The 16645-nt window shown below is 43.1% G+C and overlaps 1 protein-coding gene and 1 long non-coding RNA gene across 3 annotated transcripts in view; one reads left to right on the plus strand and one right to left on the minus strand.

Moving 5' to 3' along the window:
• LOC108540366 (uncharacterized) overlaps positions 1-16645 on the plus strand; it is a 46229-nt gene that overhangs the window by 23056 nt on the left and 6528 nt on the right. The window lies entirely within an intron of this gene.
• Positions 3738-7803, minus strand: LOC108540363 (gamma-crystallin B). Of its 2 annotated transcripts, none has more exons than XM_017889421.1 (3): positions 7765-7803; positions 7427-7669; positions 3738-4078 (listed from the first exon to the last, which is right to left on the minus strand). In XM_017889421.1, exons 1-3 carry the CDS (start codon positions 7771-7773, stop codon positions 3803-3805), a joined length of 528 nt encoding a protein of 175 aa, XP_017744910.1. In that variant the 5' UTR covers positions 7774-7803; the 3' UTR covers positions 3738-3802. The 2 variants fall into 2 exon arrangements, with proteins under 2 accessions (XP_017744910.1, XP_017744911.1); XM_017889422.1 differs by having other exon boundaries at positions 3803-4078; positions 7421-7669; positions 7765-7773.

Genomic DNA, 16645 nt, shown 5'->3' on the forward strand with positions numbered 1-16645 from the left:
AGGAAGAGGAGGAGTGAAGGGTAGAATTAGGAGCTAGTTTGGGCATAATCTCTTCCCCAGGCCACTCCCCAGTATTGACTTTCTCTGTATGTTGGATTTAGGAGGAGAACATCTTTTTCTTTGCCTGTATCCAAGGGATAGGAGCAACACATTTCTAAGAATAATGACTTGATCAAAGAGATGTGGGGACTCTAATCCCTTTCAGTTCAGATGTTTTAGAATAATTTTCATGCCTAAAGATGGTGAATTACTTTTATTTTTAGAAATAGAGTCTCTCTCTGTTGCCCAGTCTGGAGTGCGGTGACGTGGTATCAGCTCACTGCAACCTCTGCCTCCCAGGTTCAAGTGATTCTCGTGCTTCAGCTTCCGTAGTAGCTGGGATTACAGGCATGTGCCACCACGCCCAGCTAATTTTTGTATTTTAAATTTTGTAGAGAGGGGATTTCGGCATGTTGGTCAAGCTGGTCTCAAACTACTGGCCTCAAGTGATCTGCCTGCCTTGGCCTCCCAAAATGTTGGGATTACAGGTGTGAGCCACTGTGCCCAGCCAAAATATGTGATTTTATGTCTTCTAGGAAAATGGTGTAAAATTCAGCACTTTAAGGAGCCTTTGGTTTTCTAAATTATGTTTGACATGTTCTTGTTGACAAACAGGACTCTGATTAATATCTGCAGGAAGCCATCACTAGTATTGCGAGTTTAAAGGTTAAAGAACTGAGATTTAGGAAGAGTAACACTAAATAATTCTAGATTCTGACGATTTTTCAGGAAATAAATCTTTATAGATGTTTGTATTCTCTGTATATACACGCATACAGTAGGCTAAACTGTAACACACACACACACACACAGAGTAGGCTAAACATGCATCCCAGTTTGCCTAGAACAGTCTTGGTTCATGCCTCTTGTCCCAGTGTAATTATTAATAATACATACTTTCACCCTCAAAAATGACCCAGAGTAGGCTGGGCGCAATGGCTCACGCATGTAATCACAGCACTTTGGGAGACTGAGGTGGTTGCATCACCTGAGGTCAGGAGTTTGAGACCAGCCTGGGCAGCATGGCAAGACCCTGTCTGCTAGAAATAAAAAAAAATTAGCTGAGCATGGTGGTGTGCACCTGTAATCCCAGCTATCTGGGAGGCTGGGGTGGGAGGATCGCTTGAAGCAGGCTGCAGTGGGCTGTGATTGTGCCACTGCACTCCAACCTGGGTGACAGAGTGAGATCTTGTCTCAAATAAATAAATAAATAACCCAATTTAAGAAACAAATTATACACTAGTCTATTTGTAAGCCCCTTGGGTGTTGGATATAGAGACCTTGAGCACATGGGATGGATGAGGGTTCTATAAAAAATGAACAGGGCTGGGCATGGTGGCTCACGCCTGTAATCCCAGCACTTTGGGAGGCCAAGGTGGGTGGATCACCAGGGGTCAGGAGTTTGAGGCCAGTCTGGCCAGCATGGTGAAACCTCTGTCTCTAATAAAAATACAAACATTAGCTGGGCATGGTGACCGGTGCCTGTAGTCCCAGATACTCGGGGAGCTGAGGCAGGAGAATCACTTGAACGTGGGAGGCAGAGGTTGTGTTGAGCTGAGATCGTGCCATTGCACTCCAGCCTGGGGAACAAGAGTGAAACTCCATCTCAAAAAAAAAAAAAAAAAAAATGAACAGCCCTGTGGGTATGGCTACCAGCCAAGAAGAGAGGAACAAGAAAGGGAGAGAAGGCAGACCACCCAGCAGTAGGTTGAAGCCTATAGGGCAATCTAATATTACATTTGTGTCAATGTACTGTTATGATGTAAACTTACACTGTGCTCCCATATCCTTTATTATAAAGCCAGCTGCACACATCAGTACCTCATGTGAGAGATGGTTCAGAAGTTAAAGGAAAAGGAGCTCTGTCCTGCATGTGGGTCAGCATGGTGCATGAGGACAGAATAGCAGCACACATAGGAGGGCAAGATGACCCACCCAAAGCCGAGGCAGGAGTTCAGGTTGAGGGGCTCCTGAGAGAAGCATGAGCTACTCATTCCTTTTCCAGAATTACCAAAGACATTAGGTTATGGATATGTTGGTGGAAGTGGGTACACAAAGCTCTCACCCCGTGTAAGATGGGATTTGAGTCAATTCATTAGAATCTTAAAGGATGGAGTGCTTCCGATAAATTTTGATCTGAAGCCATTTGTTTGTTTTATTGATGAACCTTATATGGAACATCCACAAAACTTTATTTAATTTCTGCAGGATGTTGTTGAGGATGGTGTTTATTTAGTACTCTCCTTATGAGGACTCACAAGAAAACTTTCTTTTAGGGTTTGGTACTGACATTGATTAGGCTTGTCTTGAATAATTAATTGTCGAATCTTGTTTTCTTCTCTGCCTTGATGGCTGCTAGATCCAAGTCTGGATCTATCTACACTGAACATGGCACCTCAGCATGCAACTCGGGTTCGAACTTCACGCTTGGCTCCATCTCATCTCTCCTACTCTTGTTTTGCCTCTGACCCAATTTCCTCATTCACTTATTTTGAATTTTTAAAATTTTTTATGAGCAACTTTGAGTCTTTTTTTTTTTTTGGAAGAGACGAACTCTTGCTCTGTTGCTCAGGCTAGGCTTGAACTCCTGGGCTCAAACATTATCTTCCCGTCTCAGCCTCCTGAGTAGCTGAGACTGCAGGTACATGCCACTGTGCCTGGCTAACCTTAATTCATTTTTAAAAACCAAAGAAAACAAACATACACTCAAACGAAGTTTTCCAGAAAATTTCAGTTGCTTATTTTCCACTTAGTATTTTCTTCTTTTTTTCTGAGATGGAGTCTTGCTGTGTCTCCCAGGCTGTAGTGCAGTGGCACAATCTCGGCTCACTGCAGCCTCTGCCTCCTGGGTTCGACCAATTCTCCCGCCTCAGCCTCCTGAGTAGCTGGTATTACAGGCACATGCCACCATGCCAGGCTAATTTTTGTATTTTATTTTTAGTAGAGACAGGGTTTCACTATGTTGGCCAGGCTGGTGTTGAACTCCCGACCTTGTGATCTGCCCCACCTTGGCCTCCCAAAGTGCTGGGATTACAGGCGTGAGCCATGACACCTGGTCACTTTGTATTATTTACTATGTGTAATCATAATACTTTACTCTCTATTGAAATGACATGAGGCTGAGTTTCCCGGTGCACATGTGGTTTTTGTAAATGTCCTGAAATTCTTCCACAAAGCACCTATAGCGAAAACACAGTGAATTCTATTTGGACTGAAAATCTCACAGTGCAATGAGATATTGGCAGTAGAAGTGAGAGGAAAGGGATGGTGACTGTTAGGAGGATAGGAGTGCAATAGGTAAGAGTGGTGGACCAGTTCATTTATTTGTTTGTTTATGGAGCTAAGGTAGGAGTCCAGATGCTGAGAACAACTTTCCTCATCAGCTAAGGCTTGGACTATTATGGAAGACAATAGGAATAACCTGGAGGGATAACTTGGAGGTGTTTCAAAAAGTACAAATTCACCACCGTAGCTGCAAATCTGGCCTTGTGAGACTAACTACAAATGGCCTGAGCCCAAGTGAACTGAGTTTTTATTTCAGCCTACATGTTTTAGTCATTAGAAGAGTGCTGGAAATATCTCTGCATTATTCCCCTTATAAAAGATTGCTTCCCATCTTGAAAACATGTTACTATGTTTGGCTGAGTGCCATTATCACTTATAAATGCTTAATAGATAGAAAGACAGGGCTCTACTAGTGCCAGAAACACAAGCTAAATATTTTATTAGATTTTAAAGGAGAAAAGTGGAGAATGTAAATACTTCAGTACAAGTCCATGACTCGTCTAAGAGAGCCAACTTTGGCATTTGGAGCCCCCCAGTCAAGAAACCTCCTGTACTCCCCTGGCCTCAGCAGATACTGCCTCCCCCTGTAGTTGGGCATCTCGTACAGGATCCAGCTGCCCTCCAGCACATTGAGGGAGTGAATTTCAGTGAGGTGGAAGCGGTCCTGAACAGAGAGACAGTCGTCTGTGAGCTCTGACATTTGTCCTCTCAATTCATCTCTTTCGTAGATCTTCATTCTGTAAGTGCCAGAGTGCTGGAGTGGCAGACAGAAAAGCAAGAGTAAACGAACAAAAATAGTTGGAAATTAAAGCTCCAGTCCCTACACCTCCCTGGCCACACCTGCCCAGAAGTTCTCCCAGGCCAAGTTTGCTTCTAGAACAACCACGTTGCAAAGTTAAGGAGCTGTCCCACCCCCAGTCACCCACCGCCGAGTCTAATGATTCATGAGTGGAGCTAGGTCTTCGGGAATTAAGATTTGCTTACAATAAAATTTATCACATCACTTTAGTCCCTGTTATTTGAGAAAGCCTTTCTCAAAGGAGAAAACTGAGAGTCATTGGAAAGCTAAGGGTCATATTATGTATATACAGTGAAAGGAAAATAAATCTTTGGACCCCAAAATCACTAAGCTAAAGGAAAAAGTCAAGCCGGGAACTGCTTAGGGCAAACCTGCCTCCCATTCTATTCAAAGTCACCCCTCTGAGGCTCACCTGAGACAAATGCATCTCTTATTGCTTCCTTTCCCCTACTGTTTATGCAAAGATGTGGATTCATCCAGCCAGACTAAATTGTGTATTCAGCGGAAAGCTGATCAGGGACTCAAAAGAACCTTTTGTCTCTTATCTATCTTTTCTTTGAGACAAGAGTTTCTCTCTTGTTGTCCAGGCTGGAGTACAATGGCGCAATCTCAGCTCACTGCAACCTCTGCCTTCTGGGTTCAAGTGATTCTCCTGCCCCAGCCTCCCAGGTAGCTGGGATTACAGGCACACACCACCATGCTCAGCTAATAGTTTATATTTTTAGTAGAGACAGGGTTTTACTATGTTGGCCAGGCTGGTCTTGAACTCTGTCAGGAGTTCAGGCAATCCAGCCACCTCAGCCTCCCAAAGTGCTGGGATTACAGGGGTGAGTCACGCGCCTGGCTCTGTCTCTTATCTATGTCTAACCAGGAAGCCCCTACTTCCTGTCTTACCAGACTGAACTAATTTACATCTTACACATATCGATTGATGTCTCATGTCTCCCTAAAATGTATAAAAAGCAAACTGTACCCTCAACTACCTTGGGCACATGTCTCAGGACTTCCTGAGACTGTGTTATGGGTGCGTCCTCAACCTTAGCAAAATAAACTTTGTTTCTTTCTTTTTTTTTTTTGAGATGGAGTTTTGCTCTTGTTGCCCAGGCTGGAGTGCAATGGCACGATCTCGGCTCACCGCAACCTCTGCCTCCCGGGTTCAAGCAATTATCCTGCCTCAGCCTCCCGAGTAGCTGGGATTACAGGCATGCGCCACCATGCCTGGCTAATTTTGTATTTTTAGTAGAGGTTTCTCCATGTTAGGCTGGTCTCAAACTCCCGACTTCAGGTGATCTACCAGCCTTGGCCTTCCAAAAGTGCTGGGATTACAGGCGTGAGCTACCACGACCAGCCTTGGCAAAATAAACTTTCTAAATTGACTGAGACCTGTCTCAGATATTTGGGGTTCACTATTATACACACACACACACACACACACACACACACACACATTTATATTTGTTTCTTGAGACGGCCTCCCTCTTGTCATCTAGGCTGGAGTGCAGTGGCATGATCATGGGTCCCAGCCCCCTCAACCTCCTGGGCTCAAGTGACCCTCCCACCTCAGCCTCCCGAATAGCTGGGACTACAGGCATGCACCACCACATCTGGCTAATTTTCAGGTCAAATTTCTTTTTTCTTTTTTTATTTTTTTGAGACGGAATCTTGCTCTGTCACCCAGGCTGGAATGCAGTGGCACAATCTCGGCTCATTGCAACCTACCCCCTTCCTGGGTTCAAGCGATTCTCCTGCCTCAGCCTCCCAAGTAGCTGAGACTACAGGTGTGTGCCACCACGCCCAGCTGATTTTTGTATTTTTAGAAGAGAGGGGGTTTCGCCATATTGGCCAGGGTGGTCTTGAACTCCTGACCTCCTGACCTTGGCCTCCCAAAGTGCTGGGATTACAGGCGTGAGCCACCACACCCGGCCTTCAGTTCAAATTTCAACCTATTTGACTTTTAAGCTTCCTTTCTAGCCTCCTGCTCTCAACTTAGTTATTTCCCTCAGCAGCAAGTATCACCTTCATTAAGTTCTGTTTTTATGACACTGTATCCCATGCCTCCCACATGCCACAATTCTAAGAACTCTGCAGTCACTCCTCAGAATATATGGAATCTCAAACTTTAGTTTCAGATTTGGCCTTTTCTCTTAATTTATACCTCTAAGTGAGCTAATAGGTACTGACCATTAAATTAGAATAGAAATCAGAAGACAGGATCCTATCTTCTCAGGAGGAATAATTAAATAGAAAAGTAAGACAAAGCAAGCAAAAGTTTGTTGCTGCTGTTGTTGTTTGAGATGGAGCCTCGCTCTGTCGCCAGGCTGGAGTGCAGTGGCATGATCTTGGCTCACTGCAACCTCCACCTCCCAGGTTCTAAGCAATTCTCCTGCCTCAGCTGCCTGAGTAGCTGGTATTACAGGCGCACACCACCACACCCAGCTAATTTCTGTATTTTTAGTTGAGATGGAGTTTCACCATGTTGACCTGTCCTCGTAGAGATCAAAGAGTTTTGATAACTTGACCACGTGATCCGCTGGCCTCGGCCTCCCAAAGTGCTGGGGTTACAGGTGTGAGCCATCACACCGAGCCGCAAAAGTATTTTTTAATCAATTACACAGTCCCAGGTTATATTTATACATTTTGATATATTTGATTTCTGACTTGATATAGCTTGAAATGAACATTTAATACATTTTATCTTGAATAGATGGTAAATTTAATCTCCTCCATGTCCTGCTTTTTCTTAATTAGTCTTTGCTCTCTCAGCTTTTTGATTATGTTTAAAATATAAAATCTGGCAGCATATGATTTTTAAAAAACCGACACAGAATTCATGAAGAACAGCTTCCCATCTGAGACACCCTTCTAGACTGGCCTGCATGTACTGTGTCACTTCCATTTTCTGTCCTCTAGTTAGAAATATTAGGTTTAAGAATAATGTGATTAAATAGGCCGGATGTGGTGGTTCACACCTGTAATCCCAGCACTTTGGGAGGCCGAGGCAGGCAGATCACTTGAGGCCAGGAGTTCAAGATCAGCCTGGGCAACATGGTGAAACCCCGTCTCTACTACAAATACAAAAAAATTAGCCGGGCATGGTGGCATGTGCCTGCAGTCCCAGCTACTCGGAAGGCTGAGGCAGGATAACCACTTGAACCCCAGGAGGCAGAGGTTGCAGTGAACTGAGATCGTGCCATTGTACTCCAGCCTGGGGGACAGAGCGAGACTCTGTCTCAAGAAAAAAAAAAATCATTAAATAGCTTTTATTTCTAAAAAGATGGAAGGCAAAGACAGAGCCACACTCACCGGGGGGATAAGGTGGCAGGAGCGGATGGAGTCGCTGAGGCCCATCCATTGCTGGTAGTCGGGGTACTCCCCTCGCTGCAGGAAGTACTGGTGGCCCTGGCAGTTGGGGCGCTCATAGATCATCCAGCAGCCGCTCTCCACCCGGATGGAGTTGCAGCGGCTGAAATAGGGTTGTAGGTTGGGGCAGTCCGTGGTACATTCATAGCTGCGGCCCTGGAAGGCCCTGTCCTCGTAGAAGGTGATCTGAAAAATGGAAGATATGGGAGCATGGAGTGATTGGCCCCCACTGAGGCCACTGCATTAGGGCCAAGGCTGAGTATCCGGTACCCAGGACTTACCTTTCCCATTTTGAAGGAAGTAAGTAGATGTTTTCTGGTTGCTGTGTGGGACTGGGGGAATGTCACTGTATATATAGCAGCCCTGACTGCTGCCTCCACAGGAAATCACACAAAAGGGCCCATTATGGTTAGTAAGGGGATTTGCAAGCTGGTCCCTCTCCCTCCCCCGGTCACTGGGGTTGGCTGAATGGTTTACTCTCATTCTTTCTGGTAGGTTCGTAGGTTCGGGTTGTTCTAATTCACTAAAGCTGTTGTTGCCATCGAAATGAATAGAGTACACTTTTAGTTCAGCAAAAGGATGGGCGAAATTCTGTCTCTGTGCTTTTCTTTTATAGTTTACTCTGCTTAATGGACTTCTCAAAGGCCATTAAACTAAGTAATGAATTCTGCTCAGGGACAGGTGGGTGTTTTGTGTGTGTGTGTGTGTGTGTTTTAGTTTTAAAAGCCAGAATTTAAATAATAAGCAATCTTAAAGAAGAGGAAATCAAGTGAAGTAATTTGTGAAAGTGCATTAAAAACCATAAATCTTAGTTCAAATTCAAAATTCTGTGATCAGTCAGACCAGGTGGTGCACACCTATAATCCCAGCACTTTGGGAGGCTGAGGCAGGTGGATTGCTTGAACTCAGGAGTTAGAGACCAGCCTAGGTAACATGGTGAGACCCCGTTTCTACAACAAATACAAAAATTATCCCAGCATAGTGGCGCATACCTGTAGTCCCAGCTACTTGGGAGACTGAGGTGAGAGGATCGCTTAAGCTCAGGAGGTCGAGATTGCAGTGAGCTGTGATTGCACCGCTGGACTCCAGCCTGAGCAACAGAGCAAGACCCTGTCTCAAAAAAAAAAAAAAAAAAAAAAAATCTGTGATCATCATTGTTGGTATTTGGGGGCTTGTCTTGAATAAAACTGATACTTGCCTGGAATTTTGTAGGCTTCTGGAGGCTGGGGTATTATTTCTTGTTCGTTTTTACCCCTGAGCCCTAGAGCAGAGGGTTGGCACATTGCAGGCCCTCAATACTTGGCTCTGACAAGAACAAAAACAGACAGTTGTGGCTTTCTTCCCCCTTTCAGATCTTCCTAAGGGCCTAAATCCCTCCTTCTGCTGGTGGCTGTCCAGAGTCCTGCCTGCTGTTTGGTGTCCCTGCTCTGACTCAAATGTTAACACTAAGTGGCTGATTGGTCTTCTCAAGGCATGGGACCAAAAGGGCTCAGAGCTGGCAGATTGGACATTCTACGGTGGAAATGGCTGGATTAGCCTTAGTAAGTAGGAGTTAATGCATAGCCTTCATCCATACCACAATGAACGCTCTGTTAGTGAGCTCACTGCCGGTAGTAGGGTGACTGATGGCAGAGGCTGACTGGTATCATATGACCACATCATTCTGTCTACTTGGTTGTTTAGTGCCTCTTCAATGGTGGATGCCCTACACTGGGCCTTCACATGGGATACAACTATCTTCGCCCTTTGTGCCCACTCCCGTATCTCCCTGCACATTCCTCTACCCCAGACCTTCTTGTCCCTAATCTTCATCTTTCTCCTTCCAGGCCCTGGACTAGCCAGCCAAGCCACACATTACTGCTCAGTAATTCCATATATGCTTGACCTCGGGCTACTTTTCTTTCTGCACCGCGTGCGCAGCTAGGTGCACTGCCTCAAGGTTGCCTTTTGGGAGGATTTCCCTCACTGCTGTCTTGAGGATGGCTCCTCAGTGAGCTATTCTGCAGCAGCATTCTATTTTGGGCTTGCACTCAAATGCCATGCCAATTTATTAGTGTATCAAGCTCAGCCTTCCCCCACTCTATCAGCTAGTCAGAAGGGACCCCTGCAGGCAGTTGTAAGTGTGAGCTGAGAGAGCTATTGCAATAATGGTGACCTCATCCGATTCCACAGGGAAGGCTAGGGCTAGAGTTGTCAGGAACTTAGGCAAGTGGACTGGGAATCTGTGCCTCTGCATTGACCAGTAATTTCATGTGGGCTACTGCCATGGAGAAGTGTAACTGTGGGCAAGGCAGCTTCCTCCAGCAGAGGAAAATTCTTGGAGACAAACTCGCTTTACGCTGTCAGTATCTGGGAGAAGAAGTGCTTCAGTCCACAGTGGAAGTCCAGGCAGCACCACGGTGTCAGTTCAGGCAGCACCACAGTGTCAGTCCAGGCAGCACCACAGTGTCAGTTCAGGCAGCACCACGGTGTCCACTACAAGAAGAAAATAAAGCTGAGATAACTGCAGTTAACATTTTGATATTTTATCATCCCAGTTTTTTAATATGTCAAACCCATGTGTGGTTGTACAGTATTATTTATACTATGTAGCATTCTCTTGTTTTCTTGTAAGTCATCTTTCAAATAAAGTGATTAGTAATACTGATTAAAGTGATCACATTTAGCCTTTTAATAACTTTTTTTTTTTTTTTTTGGTGAAGAGAAACTGAATGAAAAATCATTCTAGACTCTGTTGGTTAGCTATTTCCATGCTTGAGGTCTAGTCAGTATTCAGGAGGATATCATTCACCCAGTGGACTCACTAAAACAATGTAAACAGTCTTTATGTGCTGAAAGTTCTAACTCTTAAAGAGACCAAATTAACAACCCTGTTTTATGTAAGACCTAACATACTCAGTGTGATTCATAGGTTAGTGTTTGAGGATGATGATGAACTATCATGTAGTGAGCATTGATCTGATGTAAAATTACCCAGATTTTTATCTGTAGTATGATGTTTAAATGATTTAGGACCCTAGAGAAACATCCTTTAAGTCATACAAATTAAACCAATCTCTGGTTCTGATACGTAGAAGAATCAGTAATCCTATGAAAGAAAGATAAATTAAAATAAGTATTAGGAACACAAAGTCAAAATCTCATTGATTCTAATAGAAGAAATTTAAGGATTAAACATATTTCAGCATCAGCTGGGACTCTTCTTGAAGGGCTCACTTTGACATTTGTCTTCCCCTAGTGGTGAAATTTCTGTTTTCTTTGGAGCCTCAGTAGGAATTTTCTCCCCTACAGTTGGGCATCTCACAGAAGATTCAGGGTCTTTTATAGGTCTAGGGATTGGGAGAAGATATCCTTGAGATGAACTAATCATGGATGTGAAAATAGTCTTCAGGGAGCTCCAACATGAGACCTCCTTACCTGGTACTGGGAGCTGGTCACCTTTGACAAATGAAAGAGAAGAAAGAAGATGAAAAATAAAAGAGAAAAAAGAAGAAATTAGTGCATGATCTTGTTATTATGGCTTCATAAGATTTTATATAATGTATAAAAGCCTAACTGAAGATAAAATGTGTTCAGTGCTTAGATCACACAAATCAGAGAGCCTGCCTTTGACTTGGAATGCTAATGAGCATTATAATTCAAAGAGCAGAATTACCTGTAATTAACATGGGTTTTCACCATGGTTTGTACAAGTAGATAGCTACTTCTCAAGAGTGGTGGCTTCCTCTTCTGGCAGGGGGTAGGGGCCCTAATACCCTATGGGCCCCAAAGATTCTGTCAGCCCCAAAGTTTCTAGGTGCAGGGAAGCTGGTGTTCCCAGAGACCTGTGAATAGCTAATACTGTCAATCCAGGCAGCTTGTGTATTTCTCCCACTGACTCATGCTACCCTCCAAAAAGGGAAATCTATAGTGGGTAGGGGTCCCTCTATTGAAACAGAACCTACACAGTATCCAGTAGATACCCAGGCCCTAGCATGACTCTCCGTGGCCAGATAAACAGTATGGAGTGCTTATAGGCTGGCTTTGGCCCATTCCTTAACCTGTCCCATGTGATATTGAAGAATTTGTTCCAACCTCCTGCACAACTAGTGACAGCCCTAAACAAGCCTTGAGGCAAATTGTTATATTGAGACTATTGGAGAATCAAATTAAATACTTAGAAATAAAATGTTGGTTCAAGAGGTTAGTGATAGTGAAAGAGCCTCATCTGCTGTTTCCAAAGTCATGGAAATGTCTGGGCCTTGAACTCAAGTCCTCTCAGTTGCATAGTCAGCTTCTGCTATGGGAGTATAGGCACCTAGGCTGGTTAGAGTTGTAGGAGGGGAGAGTGATAGTTTCAGGGCCTGCACCATTGCTTGGTGGAGAAGCCAACACTTGAGAACAGTACCACTTATGACAACCTATCTTGCTTGTCCTGTGGTCTGGATTTCACACTGCTTCCTCTAAAAAAATTTTTTTTCATCGCAATACCAAAACATACTGGGAAATTGTTGACTAGGCACTATTTGTGGAGAATACACTCAGGGGAGCAATAGCTACACACATCCACTAACTTCTACGGTTTCTGTAACTGCTTGTGAAAAGTCATTTAACTCCCCTAAGCCTCAGTTTCCCCATTTATTAAATAGGAATAACAATGAAAATCAGATGAGACAATGGATTTGAAGACATATGACAAATTGTAAAGTATTGCCAATGATTTAAAAAATCATGTCATACATATTGTTAAAGAAAAAATTATCACACTTGTTAAAGTGGTAAGGCAGACTGTTCAGAGAGGGCCATGGAGATGGGAATAGGGATCATTGCAATGGGGCTTTGCAGTGGGGAAGAGAGATTGTTATACTCAACTCTGACTCCAAAAAGGACAAATGAGGATTTACAACCTAGGAGTGGGGTCACGGGCAGTGGATGGAAAATTACTAAGAGGAAACACCAAGGATAAGGGGTTTCTAGCTAAATTGACTTGGTAGAGTTATCGCTGAAGGAAAACCAAGGTGTTCAGATACCAAGGGTGGGAGATATTCCTAAAGTGATTAAGGAAGATTCTCGATCAAACTGGATTCTATAAGGACAAAAAGGGAAGCCCAAGGTTGGACCTAGTCAAACAAAGGACTCCGAGAAGACTGACCATAATATTGGTAAAAGGGGAGAGTATATTAGTCTGTTCTCACACTACTATAAAGAACTGAGACTGGGTAATTTGTGAAGGAAAGAGGTTTAATTGACTCATACTTCCACAGACTGTACAGGAAGCAAGGGCAGTAGGCTTCAGGAAACTTGCAACTGTGGCAGAAGGCAAAGGGGAAGCAAGCACATCTTACCATGGTGGAGCAAGAGAGAGAGTGAAGGGGGAAGTGCCACACCCTTTCAAACAACCAGATCTAACTCACTATCACAAGAACAGCAAGGGGAAGTTCACCCCATGATTCCATCACCTCCCACCAGGCTCTTCCCCTAACACACAGGGATTACAATTTGAGATGAGATTTGGGTGGTGACACAGAGCCAAACCATATCAGAGTCTTTGTCAGTATTTTAATAAATGCTAAAGATGATAATATTAATAGCCTTGATACATCAATTAATAATGTTTCTAGAATTAAAAGCAAAAATCATATGATCATCTCAATAAAGGCAGAAAAAGCTTTTGATAAAATCCAACATCCCTTCATGATAAAAACTCTCAACAGACTAGGCATCAAAGGAACATATGTCAAAATAATAAGAGCTATCTATGACAGATCCATAGCCAGTATCATACTGAATGGGCAAAAGCTGGAATTATTCCCTTTGAGAGCTGGAACAAGACAAGGACGCCCTCTCTCCCCACTCCTATTCAGTATAGTACTGGAATTTCTAACCCAATTAGGCAAGAGAAAGAAATAAAAGGTGTCTGTATTAGTCTGTTCTCATGCTGCTAATAAAGACATACCTAAGCCTGGGTAATTTATAAAGGAAAGAGGGTTAATTGACTCACAGTTCCACATGGCTGGGGAGGCCTCACAATGATGGCTGAAGGCAAATGAGGAGCAAAGTCACATCTTACAGGGCGGTAGGCAAGAGAGAGCTTGTGCAGGGGAACTCCCATTTATGAGACCATCAGATCTCATGAGACTTATTCACTATCATGAGAGCAGTATGGCAAAAAGTGGCCTCTACCTGGCCCCACCCTTGACACATGGGGATTATTACAACCCAAGGTGAGATTTGAGTGGAGACACAGCCAAACCATATCAGCATCCAAATAGGAAAAGAAGTCATACTGTTTCTCTTCACTGATGATATGATTCTATACTTACAAAACCCTAAAGACTCCTCTAAAGGTGACTGGAATTGATGAATGATTTCAGCAGGGTTTCAGGATAGAAAATCAATATACAAAACTCAGTAGCACTTCTGCACACCAATAACATCCAGGCTGAGAGTAAAATCAAGAACACAACCCCATTTACAGTAGCCACAAAGAAAATGAAATACTATGAATACAGCTAACCAAGGAGGTAAAATATCTTTATAATAAGGGAAACTACAAAACACTACTGAAAGAAATCAGAGATGACACAAATAAATGGAAAAATATTCTATGATCATGGATTAGAAGAATCAATATTGTTCAAATGGCCATACCTCCCAAAGAAATTTACAGATTCAACCCTATGCCTACCAAACTACCAATGTCATTCTTCACATAATTAGAAAAAAAGTATTCTAAAATTCATATGGAACCAAAAGAAAAAAAAAAAAACCCAAATAGCTAAAGCAATCCTAAGCAAAAATAACAAAGCCAGAGGCATCACACTACTCAACTTCAAACTATATATACTTTTAGGCTACAGTAACCAAAATATCATGATACAGGTACAAAAACAGAAACATAGACCAGTGGAACAGAATAGAAAACTCAGAAATAAAGCTGCACACCTACAACCATCTGATCTCCAACAAGACTGACAAAAACAAGCAATGGGAAAACCATTCCCTATTTAATAAATGGTTCTGGGATAACTGGCTAGCCATATGCAGAAGACTGAAACTGGACCCTTACCTTTTACCATATAAAAAAACTCAAGAAGGATTAAAGATTTAAATGTAAGACCCCAAAATATGAAATTCTAGGAGAAAATCTAGGAAATACCTTTTTCAGCATTGGCTTTGGCAAAGAATTTTGGCTAAGTCCCCAAAAGCAACTGCAACAAAAACAAAAATTGACAAGTGGGACTTAGTTAAACTAAAGAGCTTCTGCACAACAAAAGCAAGTATCAACAAAGTAAACAGACAACCTACAGAATGGGAGAAATTATTTGCAAATTATGCATCTGACAAAGGTCTAATATCCACAATCTATAAGGAACTTAAACGGTTCAACAAGCAGAAAAAACCAAATAACCTCGTTAAAAAAATGGGCAAAGGACGTGAACAGACATTTCTCAAAAGAAGACATACAAGTAACCAACAAATATATGAACAAATGCTCATCATTACTACTCATCAGAAAAATGCAACTAAAAACCACAATGAGATACCATCTCACACTAGTCAGAATGGCTGTTATCAAAAAGCCAAGAAACAACAGATACTGGTAAGGCTATGGAGAAAAGGGAACAGTAATACACTGTTGGTGGGTTGTAAATTAGTTCAGCCACTGTGGAAACCAGATTGGAAACTTCTCAAAGAACCTAAAACAGAGCTACCATTCAACTCAGCAATCCCATTACTGGGTATATTCCCAAAGGAAAATAGACTGTCATACCAAAAAGACACACACACACTCGTATGTTCATCACCATGCTATTCATGATAGCAAAGACATGGAATCAATCTATGTGCCCATACATGGTGTATTGGATAAAAATATGTGGTACATATACTCTATGGAATACTACACAGCCATAAAAACAAAAAATTGTTTCCATTGCAGCAACAATGGATGGGACTGGAGGCCATAATCTCAAGGGAACAGAAAACCATATCCCACATGTTCTCTCTTATAAGTGGGAGCTATAAACCTTGAACACACATGGATGTAAACATGGGAATAATAGACACTGTGGACTACTAGAGGGGATAGGGAGGGAGGGGTGTGTGGACTGAAAAACTACCTATTGGGTACTATGCTTACGACCTGGGTGTAACTTACCTATGTAACAAAGCTGTACATATGCCCTCTGTATCTAAAATAAAAGTTGAAATTTTTAAAAAATTAAAAAAAATGTTTCTATGCTTTTTTTTTTTTTTTTTTAAAGTAGAGACAGGGTCTCTCTATGTTGGACAGGGATCAAACTCCTGGCCTCAAGTGACTACTGCCTCAGCCTCCCAAAGTGCTGGGATTATAGGCGTGAACCACTATGCCTGGCCTGTTTCTGGGCTCTGCCATATTGCCTACACTTTGGTTTAGGGTATAGAGACTAAATGTGATCAATGGATAATTTCATTTTTTTTTTCTTTTGAGACAGGGTCTCACTCTGTTGTCCATGCTGGAGTGCAGTGGCACGACCAAAGCTGAGCCTCGACCTCCTGAGCTCAAACGGTCCTTCCATCTAGTCTCCCGAGTAGCTGGGAATACAGGCATGCACCACCACACCCAGCTAATTTTATTTTATTTTGTTGAGACGGCGTTTCACCATTTGCCTAGGCTGATCTCGAACTCCTGGGTCTTGCCCTCCTTAGCCTCCCAAAGTGTCGAGATTACAGGCGTGAGCCACAACTCCCGGATGGATAATTTCATATATTGGAACACTTTTGTTTAATTTAGCAAAGATCTTTCGTTTGGTAATTTTGATATCACAGTCAATGATGACTATGAGGAAGAGTAACCTATGTGGGGACTGTGCAGTCTGAGCAGATGGAGTTGTTGAAGTCCACCTGTGCTGGTGGTTGATGTATCTGCCCCAGCAGAGCGTCCAGCCCTTGCTCTCCACCTGTGTACACCAGGTTGCCGCAGCTGAAGCAGGACTGCAGATCAGAGTGGTCACCATTGCACTCACAAGTGGTCATTTGCAATGGAATATGCCAAGAGTGGGGAAATCCTCCCCAGAACACGTTACCATGAGTTCGTGAAAAGACTCTGTTCTAAACTTATCTCACTGTGGCCAGAGGACCGAAGATGCAAAAGCCAGGGCTGTTCATCAGCTGTAACAGAGACTTGGGGGGGGGGGGGGG

Source organism: Rhinopithecus bieti, unplaced genomic scaffold (assembly GCF_001698545.2).
Source record: "Rhinopithecus bieti isolate Rb0 unplaced genomic scaffold, ASM169854v2 scaffold_17939, whole genome shotgun sequence".
NCBI classification, from domain to species: domain Eukaryota; kingdom Metazoa; phylum Chordata; class Mammalia; order Primates; family Cercopithecidae; genus Rhinopithecus; species Rhinopithecus bieti.

What these genes read in the sequence shown, in the direction of transcription:
- LOC108540363 (XM_017889422.1), bottom strand. An exon ending in ACCTTATCCCCCCGGTGAGT is followed by an intron (nt 4,079 to 7,420) that starts GTGGCTCTGTCT and finishes CTGCCACTCCAG; the next exon opens with CACTCTGGCACTTACAGAAT.